This window comes from Ailuropoda melanoleuca, chromosome 2 (assembly GCF_002007445.2).
Source record: "Ailuropoda melanoleuca isolate Jingjing chromosome 2, ASM200744v2, whole genome shotgun sequence".
NCBI lineage: Eukaryota > Metazoa > Chordata > Mammalia > Carnivora > Ursidae > Ailuropoda > Ailuropoda melanoleuca.
Window position 1 is genome coordinate 180089150 of NC_048219.1, and position 27062 is coordinate 180116211.

Sequence of the window (27062 nt, forward strand, 5' to 3'; positions counted from 1 at the left end):
CCTGTGCCAGGTTGGAAGGCACTGGGGGCCAGAGGGGCTCACTTCTGCTTGGGCTTCCCGCTACAATGGCAGACACAGTCACCAGGAGAGGCCAGGGGGTCCTGCTGGCCTGGTCAGCATTCTGAGGGGCTAGAAAAGTCAGGGGGATGCTTTGGCCCCTGGGCCAGCCTACTCGCTGTTCCGTCTGCGTGGTTACCACAGACCCGCACTCGGAAGCTTCCTTCCTCCCCTCGGAGCTCACCCCATGGGACACTTTCTCCGAAAGTTCAGCCCTCATGCCCACCCCGTCACTCTCAAAGCCATCATGTTCTGCTGGGGGTTTTTTTCTCCTGCCAAGTATTCTCATGACTTGAAAGTACATTCATGGCTTGTATCCTGCTGAAACGGTCAGCCCCGTGGTCACAGCGCGCAGAGCAGCATGGCCCATCACAGACATGCGGCTGGCCCACCGTTCTGGCCACTCGGGGGCTGGGCACCATTCCCCATCTCCAGTTCTGCCCTCTGGGCCTGGGCTTCTGCCTCGCACTCACCTGCAGCCTCCCGATAGCCCACCAGCCCTGATTCCACCTGTGCTCTCCTGTGGACCAGCCATCATTAAACAGCACGTTATCCACAGAGCAGGATTCAGCCCTCAGGACTGGGGCTGGCACACCCCGGGGGGGGGCTGGTCTGGCCTGAGTTACAGGCCCCCAAGTACCTTCTAGTTCTGCTACTACTCGCTGCAGATCCTGGCCATGTTGAGTCCCCTCCCTAGGCTCAGGCTTCTCATCTGTAAAATGGGGATGCCCTGGATGGTCATACAGTAGCTCATCATTCTTATCCAGGTTTGCCTCAAATCCACCACCTCTGACAGGTGTTCCCTGACCCCCTTCATTAAATAGCCCCAGTCTCCTCCATCAGGTCTATCCCACTCTGTTCTCTTTCTTTCCTAGCACTAAGCACTACTGGAATGGTCCTGTTGGTCTACTTACTTGTGCAATGTCCATCTTTCTCAATGGGGTATCAGCTCACTGAGGGCCAAGCACTTTGTCCTGTTCACCTAGATTTCTAGCACTTGGAATGTAGGAGAGCACCTAAAACTTGTCCAATGAATGAATGAATCATCTCTGCCCTGCCGTCCGCCTGGGCTGCTGTGGACTTCAGCGAGACCACGTGCTTGAGAGCCCTTGGTTAAATTTTTAAAGCTCTTCCAGGAGAAGAAAAGCCTTATAGTAAGAATCTGTGACCTCTCCAGGGCAGGAGGCAATGATGTCAGCCTCCTATAAGCTCACCCACGCACGAAGCAATCCCACTGCCAGGACCAACAAATAGCACCGCCTTCTTTTACAAGCTGTCTTCTTGCCCCCAGACCGATGTGTCCCCCACCAACATCCCCATTGCTCTCCAGCACTGGCCTCAGGAGCCAACTGCCATGCCCACCTGTGGACACACACAGCTGCCCATGGACTCACCCACGTCCCTGAGCTCACACCACTCCAGGCTGCCACCTGGATATGCACACTCTGTACACCCCCACCTAGGCATGGCTGTTCCAGCCCCTGTGGGTGCATAAGGCCAGTCCCCAAGATAGCAAGCGTGTGCACATACACACACACACACACACACACACGGATGCACTGGCTGTGAGCCCTGGAAACCCACCTTCTCTGGGATGGCTGGCCAATTGGCACAATCTTATCCTCATAGAACCGCTTCATTGCAAACCGGTCCAAGGCCTGATCAGCGCTGCGGGGGGAGACGGGCGGTCAGAGAAGCCAAGAGCCTATGTCCAGAGCCTATGTCCTGTGTCCAAGAGCCCCCTGCCTCCCCACCCCTGCTCCCCCAGACCCGTAGAGCCCTCCAGCACCCCTGTGCTGAGAAGCTTTCAGAAAAAGGGTGCCCCGGCATCTCTATATCCTGTGTGCTGCAGGACTCAGCACAGGGGCTTTGGAGCCAGACAGCCTGAGTTCCCACAGCAAGTCAGCCCCTTACTTATCAGCCCCGCGTCTTGAATCAGGTTATTTAATCTTTCTGAACGTGATTCCCCTTCCTGTCAAAGGAGAGTGACAAGTGCCTTCCTTGAAGGTTGTTATGGCAATTAAGTGAAACAACATCTATAAAGAGCTTGGGACATGTGGGCACACAGTAGGTATACAGGAAATGTTCACCATTAAGGGAAGATTAGGCTGGGTTGAGTTTCTTAGAGTCACAGAACTACCATCTAAGTCTCCATAGAACATTCTATCTACCCTCAAAGAGATCATTTTAAAAGAAGAGACAGAAGATGTAGCCTCTCTATTCTTGACTCTCTAATGTCATCCCATCCCAAACCCCAAAGTCCTCATCAAGGCCCACAAGAATGAGATAACTTCTAGATGGTTCTGCCAGACCCAGATCTGATCCAACATTTCTTTCTGACTCCCTCACCAGCTCACTCAGGAAAACAGAAGGCCTTTTGCCAAGGAAAAGTGGCCCCGAGAAGGTGACGGGATGGGGTGTCCATAGATGGGTCTGCCTCCCAAGGCTACTCCCACCACCGTTCCCAGTAGAGGGAGGGACTCTCCTTTCTCCTGCGCCCCCACCCCATGCACAGCCACCTGCCTCAGAGCTGTAGGCGGCTCCCTCTCCTTTCTGTGGGCTCCTCCACCCCATCCTCAGCACCTCTCAACCCCAGGGAAGGGAGAGGCCACGGGGGGATGGGCAGAGGGGGCTCCCGCTGTCAATATTCAGAGAATGGGAGGCTCTTACCTGGCAGAAATGTTGCTGTAGTGCATGTAAGCTGCGATGACGACACCTATCCTGCCTCGGTTTCCCTAAAAGAACCCCAAACACAAAGCCTTTATTTCTAAGATCAGCCCTACTGCCCCAGAGCCCATTCAGAAGCCTGGAGAAAAAGAGGGCAGTGGCTGGAGAGAGGGGTGTGGTTCTAAGGGACAACAGGAGAAGGGAGGGGGATGCAAGGGAGGGAAGCAGGTCGGGCTGAGTCTGAAAGAGAAGAAACACAGCTATCCACTACACTTGAGGACCCCACAAGCTCGTAAGTCCCCATTTCCTGGGGGTGCTCCCTGAGACAGAATCTACCATCTCCTAGAAAAGAGAATACACACAGACTTGCACACTCACACAATCCAATGATAAAGTCAGGCACATACACTCATCCAAGGACACATCTATGCATGTGTGCATGTACGAGCACATGTCCACGTGTGTATGAGCATACACACACACACACACACACATACACACACACAGAGGCCCCCGCTCTGACCTTATTGTGTAGAACGACAACGTTGTGAGGGTCTGCATTGAGCCAAGTGTCCATGGCCTTGCAAACACTGCAGATCTTCTCCAGGGCTGGGGTGTGAAGGTCAGGCCAGCCAAATTCCAGTATCTGTGGTCCAAGCCATGGGTGAGAAGGGGCGGAAGCCCCAGAGAGTTGACCAGAGCCGGAGGGGCAGCACATACCCCCCACACAAGTGCTACGGCAGCACCACCCCCCCACCTAGCTCCCTGCCCTGCCCATCAGCCCAGAGGGGAGGCGAGCCTGTGGACGCAGGGGACACTGGCCCAGGACCAGAGACCCTGGGCCTGAGTCTCAACTCTGACACTGCCTCGTTCTGGGGCCTCTGGGGAGTCATGGCCCTTGTTCTGGCCTCAGTTTCCCCCATATGTGTGTGAAGCTGATGACCCCAAGGTCCCTTCCACATGACTCTGACTTCAAAATGTGCTGGGGCTCCCCAACATTTCCCCCCCCAAGCTCTCCTCCCACAGACAACCCCAAAGCCTGGTTCAGGGACAAAGAGGGAAAAGTGAAGCTGTTCACAGCTCTTTTCCAGGCCCGGACACCCAACCCCTGATTTTTCAGGTTGGCCGAGAGAAGCCTGAAGGGGACAGAGGGCAGATGTGAACAGCAGCCTTCAGGCTCCTTGAAACTTTTCTTAACTCACAGATCATTAAACTGAAAGAGAATTCGTGCTCAGAAGAGCCGAGAGAGCACATCTAATCCAGCCTGTCCACTTTCAGAGGTGCAAACTGAGGCCCAGACAACTGTCATCTGCCCAGGGTCCCAAAGCAACAGGCCCCGGAATTCAGGAGCCAGAGCGGCCATCCGCGCAAAGCTTGCGCTCAGCCCACCGCGCCCGCAAGTGAAAACAGGCCATTGGCAGTTGCGAGCCAGTTTCAATCCAAAATGCTTTTCAATGAGGCTAGAACCCTCATAGCTCCAGCCTCACCCCAGAGATACTATGTACCCCAGGAGGGAAGACCTGGGCAGGAAATCGCTGTATCAAGCTTGGCTTTCTGCAATCTGTATGGCAAAAACAAGAAATACACTCTTTTCCTTGTTCCAAATAGAAGACGGCGTAGACATGGAATAGGTGTTGCCAAGTGTCTCAGCACTTCTCCCCACATTCTAAAGTGGGATTCACAGGGAGAGGGAGCCCAGCTCTTCTCCTTCTCTTCCAGGCCACAGGAAGCCCCCACCCCCGATCGGCATCAGCTCACCTTGGCGTGGAGCTTTGTGATGTCAGGCCTCCGCTCAGAGAGGTTGAAAAGCTAGGAGGAAAAGGAAGACATAGTGAGATGGTGCTCGCTGTCTTCGGACTGTCTCTCTGTCTCTCTGTCTCTCTCTGTCTCTCTCTTTCCTCTTCCTGCATGCCCCACTCAGTGAAAATTCTACCCATGCAAGAGCTCACAATGGCATCCCGTCGGACACACACATTAACCAACAAGAGCATAACTATAGGTTCTCAGGGTAAAGAGGAGGAGAGAGAAGTATGTAGACACGGCCACTCCCCTCAGTGAGTGGACAGATGCCCAGAACTGAAGATGAGAAGGGGATGCCCGTCTCAGGTCCCACGTGCCAGCCACAAGGTGGGCACCTTCACGCACTAAACGGGAATCCAGCGGTGGTAACTGTATTTGGCCACCTCTGGTTTCCACTTCACATGTCAACTTGAAAACCTCATCCCCTGAAAATGCAACAGCTCTGCAGTCAGATGCCCTCCCGCAGAGGGTGCAAATCACCCTGAGTGGGCCCTCTTAGACCCTCGACACCCCTCTCCCAGCCGATGCCCTCTGACGCCTCACCACATCCCATGGGAGTCCCCCAATCCCTGGAATTCTTGTTTCCACCTCCAGACGAGGTGCTCAGAATTCCCCACCTCCACCTCACTGCCTGGGAAACTCGAAGAAAATTGTGCCCTCTTCCTGGGGAGACAAGAGGGCCCGCGGCCTGCACTGGGTAAGACAGAGGGAGGGCGGCATAGCACAGAGACCCACGGGATCCCAGACTCCTGAGACTGGGAATGATCCCAGAGGGCTACCAGGCCATTCTTAGACCCCATAAGGGCTCACGCTTTATTACATTAACAACGGTCCCCACTCAAGTGTCCCCAGCCTACCAGCCCACGCTGAGGCCTTGGCACCTAGCAGCTGACTTAATTCTCTCAACCACCACAAGAGGTAGGTGGTGTAATTAGACCCATTTTACAGATGCAGGACCTAAGGTTTAGTGAGGTGAAGTGGCCAAAGTCAGATGGTAGGAGCAGAGCCGGCCTCCTATGTGTGAACCCAGGGCCCTCGACGATGCCCAGCACAGCTGATGGACAGCCCTCTGCGGTGGGTTCAGCAGCGTCCCACAAAAATCCATATCCACCTGGAACTTCAGAATGTGACCTTATTTGGAAACAGAGCCTTTGCTGATGTAAGTATTTAAGGATCTCAAGATGAGATCATCCTGGATTTAGGGCGGGCCCTAGATCCGAGGCCTGGTGTCCTTATAAGATGAGGAGAGGAGCCACAGAGAGACGCGGGAAAGAAGGCAGGCCGTGTGGGGGCAGAGGCAGAAACGGGAGTGACGGCGCGACAAGCCAAGGTCACTGGGGACTGCTGGGAGGCCCCAGACACCAGGAAGGGGGGTGGCCCTGCCAACACCTCGATTTCGACTTCCAGCCTCCAGAACCGTGAAAAGGTTAATTCTGTCGTTTCCAGACCCCTAGTTTGTGGTCATTTGTTACAACAGCCCTAGGGACCTAATATGGCTTCCCGCGCCCTGTCTCAGCTCAAACCTCAGGGCAGCGCCCTGAGCCTACACTGTCTGGTCGGTGGGTCCAGCCCAACCCCACAGGTGCTTCCTTGTAAAGTGGAACTGAGCTCTCCTCTGGGGCCAATCCCCCATGCCAGCCCTCTGAGGGGAGAGAAGAACAGTCAAGAAGAACCGCCGGCCACCTCATCCACATCTGGGAGGTGCTTCTCCTGGGCCAGGCACTGCCCCAGTGCCAGCCACACAAGGTCCCGTAAGATGCAAGCTGCCACAACTCTGCCCTCAGACCTCAGCCCTGCTGCTTCCTGACGCTGTCACCTGGGGCAGACACCCCACTGCTCTGCGCTCCAGCGAAACCTGATTTCTAGGGCTGCATGCAGTTAAACACGTGCTTAGAACAGGGCCTGCCTCATAGGGAGCGCTCGATGACATGAATTCCTCTTTGCACACATATACACACACGCACACACAGGCTCGCGTGCACACGTGACTTGGGTCCCGATGCTGCGTTCCAGCTGCAGACACGCTCCTCACAGCAAAGTGGGGCTGGAGAGTGAGTGGAGACTCAGGCCATGAGGAAGGCACATAAATCACGGGAAGAGGAAGAGCTGGAGCTGGCCCAGGGGCCCAGTGGCAAGGAGGTGGCGAGCCGAAAGGACAGGGGGAACCGGGCCCCATCCTCACCAGGTAGCTGCCGCCATGCTTGGACTTGAGCATCTGGGCCACCTCTCGGAGGTTGCTCCGGAAGTTCTCCTCGTTGGCTGTGCTGGGGAAGGAGACAGCGATGATCCTTTCTGTGACGTACACCAGGTCCAGCTCACAGCTGTCCTCCACGGTTCGGCTCACACTCATGTTTCTGGAGAGAGAGGAGGCAGAAGGGGGTCCAGATCAGAACCCAGCTCCTCAGGGCAAGACTGGAGTAGCTGTACCCCCTACACAACACATGTGGTCCACAATTCCAGCCCAGGAGGCTTGGCTCTTCCCTGACCCAGAGCCAAAGCCAGAGGCCTCCCCTGGCAAGGCCCGTGCAGCCAGCAAGGCCCGTGCAGCCAGCAAGGCCAGCCTGGGAGCCTGGGCACACCTGAGCGGGGGCAGGCAGGATCTCGGGCCAATTCAGTCATGACAGCAACACTAGATGCCCATCCATCCTGTTGGCACTGCCTTCAACCTGTGATCCCAGAGGTCAGGGCCAGGGCCAGGACAGAAGCCAGCCAGGAGCCCAGGAGTCCAGCTCAGCCTCCCAACACACTGTGGCCACCTGGTCTGGCAGAAGTCTCCCAAAGGATCCCGGGATGGATTTTGAAGAGGAAGGGGAGCCTGAGCTGGGTGGTCTCCAGCATCCCAGAGCTGAGCATCATGCTGCCCTCCCTTGCTCTAAGCTGTAGAGGTGGGGAGGCTTCTCAGGGGAAAGGGCAGCTCAGGTGACACGCTCACCTGGGCTCCAGGTAAGGCAGACCACAGTGCACATTCTAGCCATCCCCGGAGGCAGGCTGGCTCCTGCCCTTTGTTCCCTAGCTCTCCCCCACCTCCGGCAGCTCCCACTGCCAGCCAGGGCTATTTCTTGCATTGGCCTCCGTGATTTCTAAAGGCTCAGGAAACAGAGGGCACTGAAACTTTGTGGCTGTGGTGGCCCGTGGCCCCCAGAAATCCCAGTGCCATCTGAGCTCCTAAAAGAAATGGGAAGCCCCTGGGCTGGGCTCTGGGTGAGGGGCGGTAAGGGTTCACACCTTTACACCTCACCCAGCTTCTCTTCAAGCACAAGGGCCCAGGAAGGGGAAATGGGTCTCAGGACACTGAAATTCCATTCCGAGGGGCACCTGTGGCTTCTGGGGGCCCCTCACACCCTTCCTACTCCCACACCTTCTTACCCCATCACCAACCCCCTACTGTCTCACTTCCCCTCTCTACCCAGGGTGGGCCACACTCACATTTCCTTTTGAGAATCTTTCACTACAGCACGGTAAAGGAGAGATTGGGGGGCAGCGGAGAAACACCGCCAGGGCATTTCAAAGAGACGGGGTGGCACTGGCAGAATCCAGATGTCCACAGGGTTAACTCTGAGCCCAAGTATGTATATAGGGCTTGGAGCTAGGGAGGCCAAGGGTGATGTATGGCTTCTCGGTGGTGGCAAGGTCAGGAGCCAAGTGGTAGAGGGGCCAGTGGGCTGTGGCAAGGAGCACAGTTTGAATTTGACCTCTGAGCCCCCACCATTCCTTGTCCCTAAGACAAGGTTCTCACTGCAGCCTTTGGGGCGGGGAGGTGGGGCGGGGCCTGCGGTGGGAGGGGAGGCGTCTAAGGCAGAACAGTGCCACCGCCTGGACAACTTCAGCATCACATCCTGCTCCCACCCACCCCAAGGTGGTTCTCAGCTGTAAAGGAAGAAGGGGATGCTCTAAGGTCTGTGGGCCGCTGCCCGTTGGACCAGGACCCGCTGGGGGCTTTAGCTACACACCAGCCCTCTCTGGCTGGGGCTCCATCTCCCTGGGGCCAGATTCTCACTCATCTCAGGAGCCTCGAGAATGGAGGTGAGGCAGAGAGGGAAGAGCCCGAGTCAGAAAACCACAGACCCCGGCCCCAGGGGAAAGGGACTGAGTCTTCGTGCATCCCCTCCCCCAGCTCCTGCCAGCCCAGCCAGATAGAGAGCTCTCCTTTTAGAAATGACCCTCCAACATCAAAAACCCCTGCCCACGAAGAGGACTGGATCTAGCACAGGCCTTGACACGTGTCAGTCCCGAAGGCACACCGGGGTCTTGCCTCTGGGAGGCTGCGTGACCTTTCACAAGTCACCTCACCTCCCTGAGACTCAGTTTCTTCATCTGCCGAATGGGAATCAAATAACTTACCTTGCAAGGTTGTTGCAAGGACTAGATGAGATCATGCAGGGACAGAAAGAAATCCAGCTCAAGGCCTGACTTCGAGCTAGAACTCAAAACACGAGCATTTCCAAGGGGCACCTCCAGGTACCTCCTCTCCCCGTGGCTGTCCTGTCTCCCCATGTTCCCTACCTGTGGCTTTATGACTTCGGTCTCAGAAACCCAAAGGCATGACTTGCTGGAAACACCCACAGTGACCTCACTGTGGCACCCCCACCCTTTGCCCCCCCCCATAGGCCAGGCATACCTGATAGGCTGGGGATGGGGCTGGACACTCGGGGTGACTCTGGTGGAGCCCTGGGACAGAGAAAAAAGCAGCGGCATTACGGAGGGGGCCGGCGGAGAGCCATCCATGGGAGCAGTCAGGGCCGTGGACCAACGCAGATTCCCTTCTCCTTTCTCTGCCAACATTCCAGCCCAGGCACCCTGGCACCCAGGCAACACCGCAACCTAAAGCCAAAAGCCATCAGTGCCAATTCCTTGTGAGTGTGCATGCAAGCCCCCAAAGGGCTTAGCTTTCCCTTCCCCGGGGAAGGAAGAAATCCCAAATGCTGAGCACCAATCTGGGCTGTTGCCGTCTGTCCACACACACAATAAAACGGTTCCTAAATGGACAGAAGCACATTTCGTCTCAATTCACTGGGCATCATAACAGTAAGCCCGAGTGGAGAACACAAACTGCAAGCCTGAAAAAAGGAAAGGCTGGTAAGGCAGCCCTCTGCCCGGCTGTGAACCTGTGTCCACCGGCCACCATCACCCCGCACTCCTCTCCTTCAAAGCAGCACCCCTGAGCCATCCAATCAAAACTAGTGGGTTCCGAGCAGCCCGGGGTGGCGTGTAGCGGCCAAGGTCAGTGCTAGGCAGCAAATCCTGCTGCTGAGGACCTGCTGCCCGTCGTCTGTCACCCCTCACCCGCTCCTGTCCCCGGGGTGGTCCACTTGCACAAAATAGGCAAATGGACCCACACCGAGGTCCCAAACAGCCCAGCACAACCGATGGCACAGGGACGAAGGCGCAGGGCCAGGGCCCCTCAGCATCCCGCCGCACAACCTCGCGGCCCTTAACACTCCGAGCCCCCAAAACGTCACGTGGAAAAAGGGGCGATCCTTACCAGTGGTGTGAAGGTGAAAAGGGGCACTTGTGTACTGTTACTGTTATTACATCTGACACAATTACAAGGGTAGTTAGAGATACAACCGACATTCACCTCCATAGAAGATCAAAGATCCGCATGGCCCCCAACACCAGCCGCCGCCCGCCCTGTCAGCCGCCTCACCTGAGGGACACCCAAACGCCCAGCTTCTAGTCCCCAGGCCCAGCCAGAGCCCTCCGAGTCCACTGACGCCTTCCAAACCTCCCCGTGCCTCCCCGAAGCCAGCCTTTCCCAACCACCAAGTCGCCACTGCCTCTTGGAGGACACAGGAGCATAGTCTGCCGAGAAGAGGAGAAACTGAGGCACAGTGACTCACCCCCAAGTCCCGGGGAAGTCGACAACCGGCAGGTCTCACCCTCAGACTCCGGGTTTGACCCCGGGGGCCCAGAGCTGAGGAGCCCCTTCCAGCCTCCCCCAGGCCCCCGCGGTGTCTACCAAGCAGGGGTGGGTGGTAGGCTTGGAGCCCTGGCTCCCGGCCGAGCCCGAGGTCAGGGCAGCCCCGCTAAGAGGAGGGCTCTCCATCCAGCCCCCCAGGAGAAGGCTGCACCCCGAGCCCCCTCTGTGTGGGCTACAGCCCAGCTCTCCACTGCTCAGCCTCTGTGACAGCAGCAGGAGGAACGAACAGCCAAGTGGGACTGTCAGGGTGGAAAGCTTCTGTCTCCACAGCCCCCTGGCCCCGACGACTTGGGTTTGCGTGAGTCAGGAGTGGGGGCGCGGGGGTGGTAAGGAGGGATCATGTTTGGTTTTCAAGCCCCAAGCCAGGCTGTTCCAAGACTACCCACCCAGAGGAACACAAGAGACCCAACACTCCATCCATCGTGATTTCACTGGTCCCTGATGAGGAGTCGCTGAACCTCCCCAGGCCCTAGGCCCTGCTCCAGGCCCCAGGGCCACCCCGCTATAAATAGCCCCTCGGGTTTCATCTGCTGCCGACACCGAGCCACGCTTGGAGGAGGCCACCACAGCTGCCTCAAACACTAGAAGCCACAGCTGTAGCCGAGGCTTGAGGTGTGGCCAGGCCCGCGGGCCCCGGGCCACGGAGCTGCAGGGAGACAATGCGATATTGAGATAGGCTTGGCGGGGGGACTGAGGAGCCAAGGGGAGCCAGAAGCCTCCCGGGGCACAGGGGTGAAAAGGAAGAACAGGGCAGGAGAGCTGGATCCCGTTTCTCCACCCCCCTCTTCCCAACGTTACAACACTCCACATTCCTCAGCCTCCCCGCCCCAAAAAAGCCAGGAAAGATAAATAAAAACTTGGCCCCAAAGGAGTCTGGCCATGCCGCCTCCAGAGGTGATAAGACAAAGTCCAAGCCGGCTCTGGTCCACCAGGCTGGCCAGGGCAGGGGAGGCAGGGGAGGAAGCTGCCCCGGGCCGTGACCCCAGCAGATGACGAGGACAGGAACAGCTGGATGGTCATCCCCTGTTGAATCACTGGGCTGTCCTCTAACTGATGGAGCTTCCTGTTTTCCGCAGAGTTTGGGGACATGTGACACTTGCTGGCAGAAAGCACACATAGACGGTGACGAGTCTGAGTCTAGTGGACGTGGAGAATCGCACGCCGTGGCAGGAGTGGGGGTTGTGTGTAAGCACAACCTTATGCTCCAAAACACACAGGTGACCTCACACAAGAGGCCAGAGATGGGCCCCCCACTGGGGCACGCCTCACCACACAGGCCTTTGCTAAGAGGCCAGGAGGGCGTCGACGCATTGGTCTTCTCTGCTGCCCATCATGGCGCTGGAGCCCTCATCCTGTAAAACCCTCGAGGAGTGCCACCAGCTGTGTGCCACGAGACGTGCTAGGCACCGGGGACCAGAGAAGGTGAAGGCCCTGACCTCGGAGAACTTCTATTCCATGAAGGAAGACACTCTTCAAGAACTGACCAATCTGTAAAATGGGTATAACACAGCGCTTGTGGGATTTCATCTGATTTCCCTGTTCCACCTAAAGCCTGCAGGGAAAACTACCAGAGGGCTCTACAAAGAGTACTACAAAGATTTTATTTTTAAAAGAAAAATAAGTTCTCTGTCCGCTGGTAATCCCATTCTTCTCATCTCTGGGGCTGTCAAAACCCTTTGCCCCCCAGGCTTTAACTTCCTCCCGGCCCCTCCCAAGACAGAGATCAGTAACACAGCTTTGATTCAACTCCCTAGGCACCAAGAACTCTCCCCTACAGTCATCACCAAACCATGGTCTCTGTTTCACTAACAGAACCGCATGAAAGGAAATTCCACTCCACCCCTCTCACCCCCCACCAAAACAGTGTCTTGCTTCTCTTACTATCGGGAAGTTCCTCCTGGTGTCTAACCCTCACCCTTCGTCCTACAGATCCACCCAACTCTTTTTGCCTCAGTCCTCCCTGCTGACCACCAGTCAGACACTCCTAAGTGGCTCAAGGTCTGTGGCCCTAGGCTCCAATCTTGCCTTCTCCACCATGCAGCAAGGAGCGGGAACCCCAGGACTTGGGTGGGGTTGGTTTAGAGCAAAACGACTGTGTGGGAAGAGTCCTGCCTGCCTTTGAGGTCCACAGACCAAACACAACAGCTCTGGACCAAAAGAAAAGGCCCTTCCTGAGCCCCAGTCCCCAGGGGGCCCAGTTGGGAGGAGGGTCTGTAAGAAACATCAGGGGCCATGTCAAGCAGCCAGAAATTGGTGCCCGAACCACATCAGGGGCCCGTCCCCATTCCTACCTCTCCTCTGGGGGCTGTGGCCACCCCCTCCCACCCCCACCACCCCTCCAGCCACACCCCTTCCTCTCTCCTTCCTGCCCACCAGCCTGGATTTTTCCAAAACAAAGTGCGACACAGCACGCCATCCACAAGCCTCTACACACCAACCCTGCTAGAGGAAAACAGCCATTCCTGCCCTGTGAGTCCTGGGCCACGGGCCAGAGACAGGAAAACAGCTCAACAAACAGGCACACTATAGCAGCCTCTGAAACAGGTCTCCTCGAAGGGGGCAGACTGCAGGGGGCCCCCTGGCTGGGCGGGGCACGGACTAATGACCCAGGGTTCACCCAACCTGCGACAGGTGTCTGGCAACTCTAAAAACTAGGCCTTCCTTACTTTGCAGTGCACCGGCCATTCCAGAATCCGCTCCCTTGCCTAGCCTTCCACCCGCACCCTTCGCTGGATCAGCTAAACCAAAATTCATGTTGTCTTTCATCCCATATCCAGACAGGACACAACCCTTACCCACCCTGTACACACAGACACACACACACACACACACACACACTCACTCATCCCAAATCAACAAAATTTTCTTCCAAAAAGAAACCTGTCCCAACTGAAGGGCCACTTCTTTCTTTCCCAGGACCAAGGTCATACCCACTGTCGCGTGAAAACTTTCTTTATAACTTTCTAACTTCACTCTCTCTTGCTGCAGCTTCCTCTGATAAGCTATCTCTGGCCCAGGCTGGGGCTGCGGGAAGCAGCAGCATTGGGACGTGGCTTATAAACGTGCACAGACCATTGGGTAAAAGGTTTGGCTCACACAGCATCCCCTGGCCAAGGGCTGGGAGAGCAGGGTAAGGCCAGATCCGAGCAGCAGACCCAGGAAGGGATGGAGAAGGCGCTCATCGAGTCACTGAGTCCCCTGCAGGTCTCTGTGTTTCATCTAAAAAATGGAGCCAGAGCTTCTGCCATAGGGAGGGTGTGTGGGAATCAAAAAACAAACAAACAAACAAAGACCCATCCCCCCTCCTAGCCTTTCATGGGAATAACAGTAATAAGAATGGCTCATGTTTATCGAGCATACATTATATGTTTCGAGTGCCTTAAGTTAGTTCATTCTCAGTAGTAGGTACAGACAAAAATTAATTTCTGACCCACATCCCAGCCCCAGAAATATCACAGACTTGGACAAGAGTCCCTCCCCGACACGTGCCCCTGTGCCCGTAGGACCCACGCATACCTTGAACAGAGCCTTCCCCACTAATTTAAGAGGCATGCTCACTCCATCTGGACAGGCCATGCAGCCCCAGGAACACCTCCGCTTTGCAGGGCTGGCCTTGCAGGGCTGGCCCGGGGCAATGCGGCGGTGGCGGCAGGCTCCCCGCAGAAGTGTGGTGGGTCACAGCAGCGGCCTCTGGCTGCCCCAGCGCCTCCCTCCAGGCCCCCCCACCCACCGTGGGTCAGGCAGCTGTCAGATGATAGGGCCTCATGCCATCAACAGCTCCCCCTGTGCCAACCGCCAAAACCACTCCCTGTTCCTCTGCAGATCAGGGCGGGCAAGGATGGAGAGGCCAGCAGGGGGGCAGATCGTCAGAGAAGGGTGGAGAAGAAAGAGAAAGCCCCAACGCTGTAGGGCATCTCCCCCAGGGATGTGAGGACAAGCCCAGACACGAGCATTGCTCAAAGCAGGGTCCTGGGAGAGCCCCTTCTGCCCTTCCTTGGGATCCTTCCATTTTAGGAATTTGCCCATTGACTGCACCAAAAATGCATGGCTGGAGGAGCCCAGAGGGATCACCTGGCTTGGCCCATCTTCCGGCCTTCTCCCAAATCAATGGCATCTAAGTCCCACAGGACACTCTGACATTTTCCAAGACTCCTTTCTCCCACGATGCAGAGCATGCAATTCCCCCAAGGCCTGATGACCCTCTGAGAGCCCAGGAGTCCTTCCCCACCTCTACTCTTAGTCCCTCTTGCTGTCCCTTCTTCACTTCTGCCCTTAATCCCTTTGTCCATTTCCCTTGGCCTTACCTTGATGACTGCTCACCACTAAGCCAGGCCTCGAAGAGCACTCCCTCTCTGGCCTCCCTCCCCATTCTGGAGCACTGAGGTCTGGCCAAGTGATGGGCAAAGGGGCTCTGGGTCCAGCTGAACTGGAGGCCAAAACCAAGATGGAGGTCCAGTGCGTAAGTACGTGGGGCCTGTTCACCATCCCAACCTCTCCTCCCCTTCTCAGCCACAGAGCTACGTGACCCCCGCCTGCCCTTCTGGAAAGGAGGAAAGGGATGTTCCACCAAAGGAGACAGGTGTGAGACATCACCCACACCTGCAATGCCCCCGGGGCACCATGAGCCCAGACACATCCTCCCCCTCCCCTCCCCATACTTACGTCTTCCTCAAGGCTTTTCCGTGTGTTTCCACCCCGGAAAGCTCCTTCTCCCTGGAGACAGAGAAAAGGAGAAAAGTCAGAGCGGGGAGTCAAGGAAAGTAATCAAGAGACACCCTGGTCTTTCCCCTCCTGGGTTTGGCAGGGGTGCAGGGGTGAGGGGGTTGGCACAAGGGCCTGGGAGGGAGCTTAGGTGTTTGTTTAGCATTTCTTTGTCCATGAAAAGCCCCTCAGAGCTAACCAACCCTCTCACTTGTGTCTCACCACCACTCTTCTGGGAGATCTTCCTGTTCCCATTTTGCACGTGAGAACACTGAGGCACACACAGGCTCATGACTTGCCGAGAGTCGCACAATAAGAAGCTTGGAGGAGGTAGGATCTGAACACAAGCCCTCCAACCGTAAGCCCATGACTGGGCAGCAGCCATGGCCAGGAGATGCCCTCGGCAGCTGACCTCAGCTTCTGCACTACAGGACCCACCCACTCTCTTCCCTTCCTCCTCCATGCAGCCTTGAGGAAATTGGAGAATTGTCTGTCTTTCTGCTAAGTCAGAAAGATCTGTTTGGAAACATCTGCCCGGCTTTCCCGCATTCTACATATTTAATAAAGAAACCCACATTTAACCACTGGCCTCTCCCACCTGCCTGCCTACTTCCCTAGCAATCCATTTCTGAACACACAAGTGATGTCACACACCCAGCTCCCAACGTGACCCACATCGCCATCACTTTCCCCAAGTTCCTCAAATCTACTGCAGAAAGTTAACCCCAAATACCTATGTTCACTTTCCCCCAAATTGCCCTTCTGCCTTCTGGGCTTCCCATGTTTGCCCGGGATGTTCCCCGCCACGCACCCCACCTGCTGTCACTCACCGTGTTGGCTACATTCTTCGGTGCACTCTCGGTGTTGATGGGCTGTGAACACAGGGGGAAAACAGTGTGAGGCCTCAGGGCGAACAGCCATGGATTGGCTCTCTCCCCAGGGCTGGTGGCTGCCATGGGCAGAATGCCTCCTGAGGCAGGGCCCATGGCACAAACCCAAGGCTCAGACTTAACCTGGCTAGACAAGCTCGGGAGGCAGTTTAGAAAATGAAAAACAATCCTGCTGGTAGTAGAACCACCCAGCTCGACAAACCTCGCCAAGGCCTCCGACTCAGTGTTGACCCCTCAAAAAGGAACACAGGGCAGGTAAAAGTCACACCTGTTCCTACCAGCCAGATATCTTCACCTGCACCAGCTCATTTATTCATGCCAAAAACCCAGTTAGTTCATCCCCATTAGCACTGTTAAGCCCCACTTCACAGAAAAGAAGTTAAACGAGTGGCCCAAAGTCATCGACTACTACTGACGACCACGGGATTTGAACTCCATCTTGGGACTCTGTGCTTCCCACTCTTTGTGTGAAATCACCACAGCCCAGGATGAGGCCTGCCAGAGTCTTACCTTCTGTGGGCTTTCAAGGCCCTCCACCATTAGCCCTGTCCACTCACAGACCTCAGCGCCCCAAAGCTCAGCCCCATCCAGACCTGTCCCCTGGATCCCCTGGCTTATACCCACATCCAGGCCTTTGCTTGTGGAATGGCTCCCCCGCCCGTGTTCTCTTCCGACAAGCTCTCCTGCCCCGCGAGGCTCTTCCTGAACACCTGGCAAGGACTCCCTCCCACCTTGGAATTCCGATAAGCCTGCCCTCTGTGCTACATATCTGGTCGTTAGGGTATACATAATTTCATCATGGGAGTATGTCTTTTTCCCCATTGTGCTGTGAGACTTATCCCACTTGCCCCCTAAACAGATTCAAAGCAGTGTTTTACCAGCTCCATTGCCATATCCCTCACTCCAGGGATTGGGATGGATATGTAGAGGGCCACCAATGAACACCTGTGGACTGAGCCTGTCCCTCGTGCCAGTGCCACCCTTTCCCAGCCAGGATCAACAGACCTGCTTCCTACTAAAGGCATCCTGAAAAGCAGGCTCCTTGGACTCCCCCATAACAGGAGAGAAACTTCCCACTCCAGTTCTACCTCCTGCCTCCAGGCTCTAGGGCTCTGTTCCCAACCCAGTGAGGTGGTTCCAGGGGCCCCTGAATCATGCACAAGGACATGAGTATGACCATCAAGGTGAGGAAGCAGCCCTTTGCCAAGACGAATGGGGACCACCTTAGGATACAGTGTCTCAGAACATGAACTGCCCACCCTAACCCCATTGCTGGTGAGCTCCTCACCCCTCAGGAAGACAGGGGAATGGACAGAATGACCTCTGAAAGGTTCTGGCATCAGGGAGGAGAGTGGGGCCAAGATGGGCATGGAGGAAGAAAGCCGGCAGAGGTCAAGGTAGCAGTGTTCTTTCTGGAAATGGCCTGGACTCCTTTACCCCCACAGCCTGGAGGATGGGAGACTGAGGCCAAAACTTCTTTCCAGGGGATGAAACTTCCTGAGTCATTCATGGCCAAGGCAACTCGGATGGTTGAGGGAGGACAGGGCCCAGGAACAGTGTAGGAGATGGGAAGGCAAGTCAGCTGGGCCCTCCCAGCCCCCAGGTCAGCCCACCTGCAGCCTGAGGGTGGCTCTGGAGAAGTAAAGATGCCACATTCCACTCCCTCCCAGCCCAACCCCAAGTCCTCCCCAGGCCCTCCCAGCCCTAGCACTTAGGAGCTGCTGCTAATTGGGGCCAGGTTCTCCCCCTCAGCCTCCAAAACCACCAGCCCCAACCAGGGGAGTCCCCGGCAGTGCTCCCAGTGCACCCTAGCCCCCGACACCCCACCTCTCCCTTTTGGCCAGGGTGTGTAACACTCCTGTGGAGACTGTGGCTGGACAGGAAGGCCTCTCTGGGCTGCTCTGGTGTCCAGGCAAGGAGGAGGACTCCAGGAGGGCAGATTCCAGGGACCTTCTATGTGCAGAGTCTACACCACAACTGCGATTTGAATCCAGATCTCTCAACTCCAAAGCCCTCATTCTTTTTTTTTTTTTTTAAAGATTTTGTTTATTTATTTGACAGAGATAGAGACAGCCAGGGAGAGAAGGAACACAAGCAGGGGGAGTGGGAGAGGAAGAAGCAGGCTCATAGTGGAGGAGCCTGATGTGGGGCTCGATCCCACAACGCCGGGATCACGCCCTGAGCCGAAGGCAGACGCTTAACCGCTGTGCCACCCAGGCGCCCCCAAAGCCCTCATTCTTAACCAGCCTGTCTAGACAGGGGTGGTCAGAAAGGGCAGAAATGGGGTAGGACAGAGAAGGTGGAGACAAGGCACCTGCCTGAGGCCTATGACAGGCCCTGAAGAGCCCCTCGTCCTGCTCTGGGGAAAACCTCCTAAGAGGCCCGGACCCTGGGCAGAACAGAATGTTCTCAAACATTCTGAGTCTCAAACAGCCCTCAGAATCACCTGCAGGGCTGTGGACACAGAGGGGACAGGCCCTGCCCAGAGGGTCTAATCCAGCGGCCCTATGGTGGGACCCAAGAGCGTGCATTTCTCAAAGGTTTCGGGCCCCAGGGAGGACACTCCGAAAACCACGGGTCTAAGCTAACAGTGCTAGCCGCAGACCACCAGGGGCCCATCCTGACCCCCTCTACTACTAACTGGGTGACCTCAAGCAGGCCACTTTGTCCTTGCTGCTCATCAGGCCTGCAGAGAGCTATTTTGTGAGCACCAAATGAGACAGAGCACATTAAGCACTTAGAACAGGGCCAGGCACTTAAGAAACTCTCAATAAATGTTAGCTGTTATTTCTCTTCTCCATGCCTGCACACGCCCAAGGCCCACCCTACCCCACCTTGACCCTCCTGCTCCATCCACCCCCCACCCCGGGTCTGGCACGATGCAAACCAGGGAGACGTGTCAATATTAGAAACCACAGGCCTCAGCCCTGCAAGAGAAACTTCCCTCCTGGCCAGCAACCATCTGAGCACCAGCCCCTCTGCCCCTACCCCTTCCCCATGCCGCTGGAGGCTGGCCACATTGCCAGCCACCAGATGCCTTCAACTTACTGGTCAAGCGGCTCCCTGAGAAGGTAAAGATTTCCAAAAACCCCTCCAGAGCTAAACACCCAGTGTGTTCCCCCTGCCCCTCTCACCGCCACAGTGTTTGCAAACACAACCCAGCATGTATGCTGAGCTCCCCAGCCCTCTCCTCCATCCCTGTCCTCCCAGGATTGCAGTCCTGCTTCTCGGTTTCCCGGGCACCCCCAGGGATGGGGTCACTGGGAATGAAAAAGGCAAGGAACAGGTAGCACGAGGGCAGGCTCTCCCCAGCACTGCCCTGCCCCAGGCCCCTGGCAATGCTGTAGGGAAGCTCCCAAAGCACCCGAGCTGTGGGTCTTGAGGTGGCAGGGCCAGAGCCGATGGCCAGAGAGACCTACTCGGCCTGGGCTGTTAGCCCACCTTGGGCACACCCACTCGAACACGACTTTCTCCCTGTCGCATGGTTCATTTTTCTTCTTAGAACTTCTCTCTCCAACACAGTAGGTAGTTTACTTCCTGATCTCATTGAGGGTCTTCCTTCCCTACTATCACGTAAGTTCCTGTAGCCCCCAGAGGCTAGGACTGGGCCTGGCACACTGGAGGCCCTCAGCAAATACCGACTGAGTGAGCTAGCCAAGAGAGCCCCTCACTACCTCCCCCGGCCCCCTGACCATGCTCACCACTGACAACACAGCACCCCCGGACCTTCTGGAGCCGAGGTCTCTAAGCTCCATCTTTGCTTGGATTTTGACCAAGACACACCCCCATCCTTGCACACCACTCCTCAGAACACCAGCTCTGAGAAGGACTTCAGATGCCATCTCCTCCCTCCCTCCCTGTTTCCCAGATGCCCACCCTCTCACAGTGTGGTCCATGGCACGACTGGGGTTGGCACCCAGGTCCTGCAGAGCCCACTGCTGAGCTCACCCTTCTGCCCCTCACCCCAGTCCCTAGCCAACCTGCAGGCAGTGTTAGCAGAACACCTCCCTGCGGGCTCTCCTCTTCCTTCCCTGAGGCACAGCTGCAGAAGGATGCAGCAGTTGGAGCCCAGACAGAGACAGCACCCCCACACTAGCCCCAACCCTACCCAAGCCCAGGACAAAACCTATGGCTTTTTTTTTTTTTTAAGATTTCATTTATTTATGTGAGAGGGAGAGATCCAGGAAAGAGGCAGAGGGAGAGGGAGAAGCAGACTCCCCACTGAGCAGGGAGCCGAATGCAGGGCTCGGTCCCAGGACCCTGGGATCATGACCTGAGGTGAAGGCAGATGCTTACCTGACTGAGCCACCCAGGCACCCCGACAAAACCTATATCTTAAGGACCCCAGGCTTCCCAAAGTGGAGAGCAGCCCATGCACAGCCCCGCCAGGGGTCTTCCAGAATCCTCCTTGCCCCAGGGCGGGACACCTCCAAGCAGGTGGCAGGGTTTGGACTTGGTGCCGCTTGGTGGCCAGACCTCGCGCTTCCCAGCTCACTCTGCTCTGGGGTCTCACACTTGGAAGTCTGCAGCAAGGCAAGGACTCGGGAAATTTCAGGAGGCATTCACCCTCAGCTTGCTTGAGGTGCACCCACACAAGCCTAAGAACCAGGCCTCCTTCAGTGCTCCACCCGACGTGCCTCACCTGCCTCGCCTCTTCCTACCCTGCTCTGGGGATGCCTTTGCATAATGGCCATGCAGTAACAGTCACCGTGCATGAAGTGCTAATGATCTGGGCATAATATCAAGTTCTTTACTTCCATGACCGTCAATCCTCAGAGACACTCGGACAGGTAAGCATGACCCCGCTTTGCAGTTGAGACAGAAGGTCCAGGAGGTTCGGTCACTTGCCCAACATCGCACAGCTGGTCTTTGAGGTGGACTCCCTCCATCCCCCTCGGGCCCTTCTCCTCTCCCTGACAAAGCTCACTCACTGCAAGTTCTTCTCAGTCAATTGCCCTCCCGTTGGAAACAAGCTCTCTGTGACTTAGAGACGAATTGTCTCAGATCCCAGGGAGGAAGGGACTCCTTCAGTGCACTGCCAGCACTGCCATGGGAAGAGGAGGAAGTGGACGGCAGTAGGAGACACTGAGATCAGACAGCAGAGGGAACTTCCTGAAAGTGAGGGGTTGTGAACCACAGGGCGGATAAGGGAAACTGCACATCCTTTCCTCAAGTTTTTTTTCCAAAAAAAGACACGCATGCCCCCTCCGTGCATGCATACCCACCCCTAACTGTGTGGGTCCGAGGGGCTGGGGAGCTGGGATGATGCCCAGAGGTTTGTGCAGTATGATATGTTGGTGGCCTGCAGGGAGGGTGGGCTGGGAAAAAATGTCTCTGTGGGCTGCTGTTGTGGAGGAAGGAAAAGGCAAGGCAAGGGCCATTGGGGGGGGGAGGGGTAGATGCCCAAGCCCAGGCTGGGGGGAGGGGTCTGGCGCAGAATGCGGACTCAGCCTCCGGAGGAACATTCTGTCCAGAAATTCCTCACACCCTCCTCCCTTCCACCCCTCCAGCCCTCCCCACTCTTGCCCCCTGGGAGGCCTGGAATCCAGGCAGTTTTTCAGGCCAAAACGACCCCATGACATCACATCTCCCGCCATGGCAACGCACTGTGAGATCACAGGTGGCACTGCCTATCAGGATGGGAAGGGAGCTAGGGAGCCAGCTAGGAGCTGGCAGGTAGGGCTGGTGGGGGCCAGAGTGTCCTCAGCCCCAGGACCCACAGCAGGCTATTCCAGGCTCACTTGTTCCAGAAATAGAACCCTAAGCAGATGAAGGGAGGGGCTGTAAGCAAAAGGGAAGAACAGGGAAGCGCCATTTACTGGGCACTTAGAGGGGGCGTGGCCGGGCTGGCACATTACGGACCCCACGGTCCCCCAGAGTGGGAGAGGGACTATCACACAAGGACAAAATATCCTGCAGCAGCTGGGCCGCTCAGGTGGCATCTGAACCCCTTTGGGCAGATGCAGAAACCAAGTGTCCAGGTCTGCACCTCAAAGCCTGTGTTTGCCCCTCGCCTACCAACCCGCACCCTCCCCACGTTAATTACCACCACCCTAGGAAGGGGGAGCCACTGGGGGTGGGCATCAGCACTGAGGGCAGGGGGCTGGAGAGAGGGTGCGGAACAGGCGGGGCTAGGCCCGGCCAGGGTGGGAGGGAGGTTGGTGGCCTGGTTCCCCATGAAGGGTTTGGGTGAAGTCCCTCCTGGGGCTCCATCCTGTCCTGGGCAGGCTTAGGCCACCAGAGAAAAAGAACAGGCTGGGTGTGATTAAATGAAATGTGATGCCTGATTTTCCCTGCAACCCCCCCCAGGGAGGGGCCCGGGCAAGCCCACTCCTGTCCTTGGGCTGGCCCCAGTTCACCCCGAGGGACCCGGCACACAGCTCCCAGCAGAGAGGGGGCAACTGCAGTGGTGCCGTGCGCTCACCCGGCCAGGCCAGAGTGGGGTACGCCTCACCCCCTCCTGCCCCTGCCCCACACTGGATGCTGTTCTCCCCTCAGCCAGGGCACTGGGAGTCTGGGCTTCCCTAGGCCCTTCCTCCGTGCCCCTCTGGCCACTCTTGTCCACATTCTCTCTACTCCAGCCGAGCACCTGCGCCAGCCTCTGGCCCGCCCAGCACTCCTCCCGCAGCCCCCTCACCACCGAGCCACACCCCACAGCTGGCAGCAGACTCTCTCAGATCCTGCTCCAGGTCACTTCCCCACTCAAGGACCCATAATGGCCCTACTGCTTGGCTCATCAAGTTCAAGTTCCCCTGCCCGGCTTGTGGACTCCTCCCTGATCTGGCCCCTCTCCACACATGCCATGTTCGCTCTGTTTCCATCCTGCACTCACCAGTTCCACCAGCACGCCCAGCCAGGGCCACCAACCAAAATGACACAGAATTGCCTGGCCCCCACTACCCCCCCAGCAAGGGCAGACCAGCCAAAAATATTTACCCTGGATTTGCCCTGGCTCCCAACAGGCTCAGTAACTCATACCAAGGCCCTGCCCCCTCTGTTTCAGCTTTCCCTCCTCCTTCCCTCTTCTCTTCCATTTGCTCAAATCTTAAACTAGACCTGGAACAGGAGACAGACTTCCCCAACTACCACAGCACAAACTGATTGCTCCCTCCCCTGGCCCCCGAGGCTCCCTCTGGTCAGAAGCCCCCTGTCGGACACTAATTAGTTTCCATCTCATACTCCTCTCCCCACCCCACCCCCCGCCACTGAACACGGCCCCCAACAACTTCTCTTCACCTGACTTGGGTCTCTCCCAGTGGAGGTCCCCAGGGACGGTAGTCAGCACATTCATGGATGCCTTGACCCCCAAGCGCCATGTCCCTTAACAGCCTAGTCTAAGGGCAGGACTTCCACCAGGCCCTCCCCAGAGAAGGAATTTGCCATCAGCACCCACCTTACACCTAGCAGGTTCTGGCGAGTGTGGGTTCCAGCAACAGACAGCGACTCCCCCAAACAGCCCCTCTGGGCCATTTCAGATGTTCAAAAGCTCTCCTTTACATCCAAGTCTCCTCCTCTTTGTAAGAACCTCCACCTACTAGGTTCTGCTCCGGACAGCAACAGCCAATCTGCCCTTTCCCACGTCTCACTCCCATTCTGCACCTGCTCTGTATTTTCCCTCTCCAGACCTCGCAGCCCTGGTGCACGAATGGAGATCTTCAGCCTCCTTCACCACTCTGAGAATCTCCTTCGGAATGCAATGCCCAGTTGGCTCTCTCCTTTGAAAAGCAAGGCTCTATTGCGCTCATCTCTCCTGACATTGCTCCGTTTTCTAGAATCTTCCAAGATGGCCGCTCACGGTGCTCACGGCTAGAGGATGAAATTTCATCAGAGCCTGGAGTTCAAACTAAAGCGACTGCTAGTCAGTCTCCTTAATGGGGGGCAAGATGGCATCACCAGGGCTGAGGGCTCTTCACACTTGTCCGGAACATCATGACCTCCTCCTCCTCCATAAGACAGCGCGTCTCAGATCTGACACTCGAGCACCTTGGGAAAGTCGTCTTGAAAATCTCAGGACCACCACCTTACGCCCAGGAGGGTGGCTGCCCTCAAGAAAACAACATTACTCACAAGAGCTGAAACCCAGAAGTCGCTCACATGTCCACTGGCAGATGAAGGGGCAAGCAAATTGTGGTGCAGACGTACAATGGAATATTATTCAGCCTTGAAAAGGAAGGACACACACCTCAGCAGAGGGAGTCTTGAGGCCATCAATGCTAAGTGAAATAAGCCAGTCACAAAAGGACACATATTATATGAATTCACTCACATGAGGCACTTAAGTGGTCAAATTCAGAGAGATACAAAGAGAATGGTGGTTGGCAGGGACTAGGGAAGGGGAATGCAGAGTTCTCGTTAAATGGGGAGAGTTTTGTTTTACAAGATAGTGAGAGTTCTGGAGATGGGTGGGTGACGTTTATACAAGGACAGGAATGAACTTAATACCATGACTGTGCATTCAAAAATGGCTACGATGGTGAATTTTATGTTATATGTATTCTACCACAATAAAAAAAAAAAAAAAAAAGCTTAAGTCAAAAAAAAATTTTCAGGGCCTCCATTTCAGCTGAAACAGAGCAGGACTGGACCAAATGGCGTCTAAAGTCCTTTCACTCCCGTGGCTCCATGCTGACCCCAACCCCACCTGCCTTTCTAGAAAGCCTGGCACTGTGGCAGAAAGGACTTTGCAGCCCCAGCATTAAAACAGCAGTGGGCACAAGGTGGGTGCTCAGGAAATGTCTGTGGGTAGGATGGATGGAGAGAAAGATGGAGGGGTAGACTTTCCTCTAAATCCCAGGCCCTAAGCTAGCTGGTGCACTTGTGGTTGGTGCTGTTTAGAAAAAGAAATCCCAGCACGTGAAACTAATGTAACATGGTGTGTCGACCATACTTCAAATAAATAAAGGAAGGGAGGGAGAAAGGAAGGAAAGGAAAGGAGAGGAAATCCCAGAAAAGTCCACCTGGCTGCATCCAGTGTTTACATCAGCAGCAAGCATCTAGGGGATCCTGGAGAGAAAGCAGAACCAGGAATCTAAAACCCCACTCCTGACCCAGCACACCACCACCCGCCCCCCGACTGCTGTGGGACTATGAACAGGTCCCCTAGCCTTTCTGAGCCCCACATTGTTCCTCGGCCTACCCAGGTGGCTCTCACACATGCCCAGACTTCCACACAATCCACTGCGGGTTCCAGACAGCCCGATGTCAGCAGAAGGGCTTTGAAAACCGCAGGTGTCATGCAAGTGAATGACGTCTGTCATGACTGATGGTCAGGAGCGTGGCCGTGGTGCTGGACTACTGAGTCAAAATCCCAGCTACCCCTTTGAATAGCTCTGTGGCCTGAGGCCTCAGTTCCTCATTAGTAACATTGGGATAATCACAGCATCTCTCTTGCTATATTGTCGTGAAGAATAGATGAGTTTATTTTTGCAAAGCTTTCAGAACAACGTTTGGCAGAAAGAAAGTTCCATACAAGGGTTAATGCCTCGCTTTTGCTCTGATGGCTATTACGGGTGAATCCAGCCTGGCATTACCATTGTCCCATTTGCCTCTTCCCCCCCCTGCCCCCACAAACTCCCCACCTGACCTCCAGTTCATCCCACAAGGACATTCTGAGCACCTGCCAAGGGGCGGGTCTGTGTGAGGAGAAGCAGTGCACCCCCATCTGTCCCCAGAGCAAGTCTCCTGGGTGCCAGGCTGTGTGCGCAGGAGGACTCGCCATCCGGCCGACCTCGGCAGCCACTCCACTTGGCTATCACCCTCGGGAAATTCCTTTTGACTCTTTATTTTTCAGAAGCTAAGAAAAGCTGCTTCAGCAATTTCCAAGGATCAGGAGTGTCTGTGGCAAACAAGCCCTCTCCCCTCTTCATCCTGCCCCCACCGGGGGACCCCACAGGAGGGAGGTGACCCTAGGACCCTTCTACCCAAGGCCTTGGGCAACATCTGTTGAGTAAGATGAAAACACGGGTTGAAGATTAAGCCACTTTGCCCTCGCTGGCCTGGCACAGGCTGGAAAGTGTGTCTGGCAGGCACACGCTGGGCAGAAATCCTGTACCCAGGACGTGGGCTCCGGATCCCAGGGGGGGTAGGATCGAAGCAAGATGGGTGAGAAGGCCAGAGGGAGAGCTGGGGGCCCCCCTGAGACCTGGAGAAACCACAACAGACAGACACACACGGTGTGAGGCACAAGGGAAGGGGGCAGGGAGACCAGAGACCAGCTCTGCTGAGGCTAAAGGGGAGGCAGCAAATGGAAAAGGAAGGAAAAATACAACCCGCCCTTTCCTCCCTCTTGTGAACCCCTTGCCTTGCCTGCCTTGAGGAAACAGGTGCTGTGTGCTCTCTGGGGGAAGCCAAACTTTCGCCCGGTTTCCCCTGGGTCACTTTCCCACTCCCTGGGGACGACAGCAGAGCTTCCCACTGGAGCCCAGCCCCCCCGAAAAGACAGACCCCCGCCCACGGGCAAGCCAGGGAAAAGGGGAAACAGCAGTCATCCTTGCTGAGCACCTAGCCTGCACCGGGCATCCAGCTGAACGCCTTTCTTCCAGCCACTCAGTGGACGTGCACTGAGTAGGTGAACACCTACTATGTGCCAGATGGTGGGGATACAGCAGTGATCACAACAGATACAAATCCCTTGTCGACAGAGGCTGACGTGCTGGTATGAAGGGAGCCCTGTAAGTGAGACACACTGCGTACCAGCTGGTGAGATGTGGAGGGACAAGGAAAGCAGGGAGAGGAGATACAGTTGAGGGGGGGGAATCTCACACTTGCATGACACCTGAGGGAGGGAGAGGGCCTGGCGGGGATCTGTGGGAAGAGCCTCCCGGCCAGAAGGAACAGGGAGTACAGCGGTCCCAAAGCAGCATCATGCCTGTTATGCTCAAGGACCAGCAAGAAGACCAGGTATCTGACGCAGAGTGAGGGAAGGAGAGAGCTTCTAGAAGGAGATGTCAGAGAGGAAAGCTGTCCTGTGGGTTGTACAGGCCAATGCAAGAACCTGGACTTTTACCCCGAATCAGGTGAGCAGCCCC

The 27062-nt window shown here is 56.2% G+C and overlaps 1 protein-coding gene across 1 annotated transcript in view; it reads right to left on the minus strand.

The window, feature by feature from the left end:
* The window catches only part of TNS1 (tensin 1), a 192203-nt gene that overhangs the window by 64073 nt on the left and 101068 nt on the right, over positions 1-27062 (minus strand). Inside the window, exons 5-12 of the mRNA XM_034642527.1 lie at positions 15976-16017; positions 15107-15157; positions 9143-9192; positions 6707-6878; positions 4483-4533; positions 3248-3370; positions 2728-2792; positions 1272-1725 (exon numbers count right to left, since the gene is read on the minus strand). Coding sequence (XP_034498418.1) covers positions 1272-1725; positions 2728-2792; positions 3248-3370; positions 4483-4533; positions 6707-6878; positions 9143-9192; positions 15107-15157; positions 15976-16017 — 1008 coding nt within the window. The remainder of the gene's footprint in view (positions 1-1271; positions 1726-2727; positions 2793-3247; positions 3371-4482; positions 4534-6706; positions 6879-9142; positions 9193-15106; positions 15158-15975; positions 16018-27062) is intronic.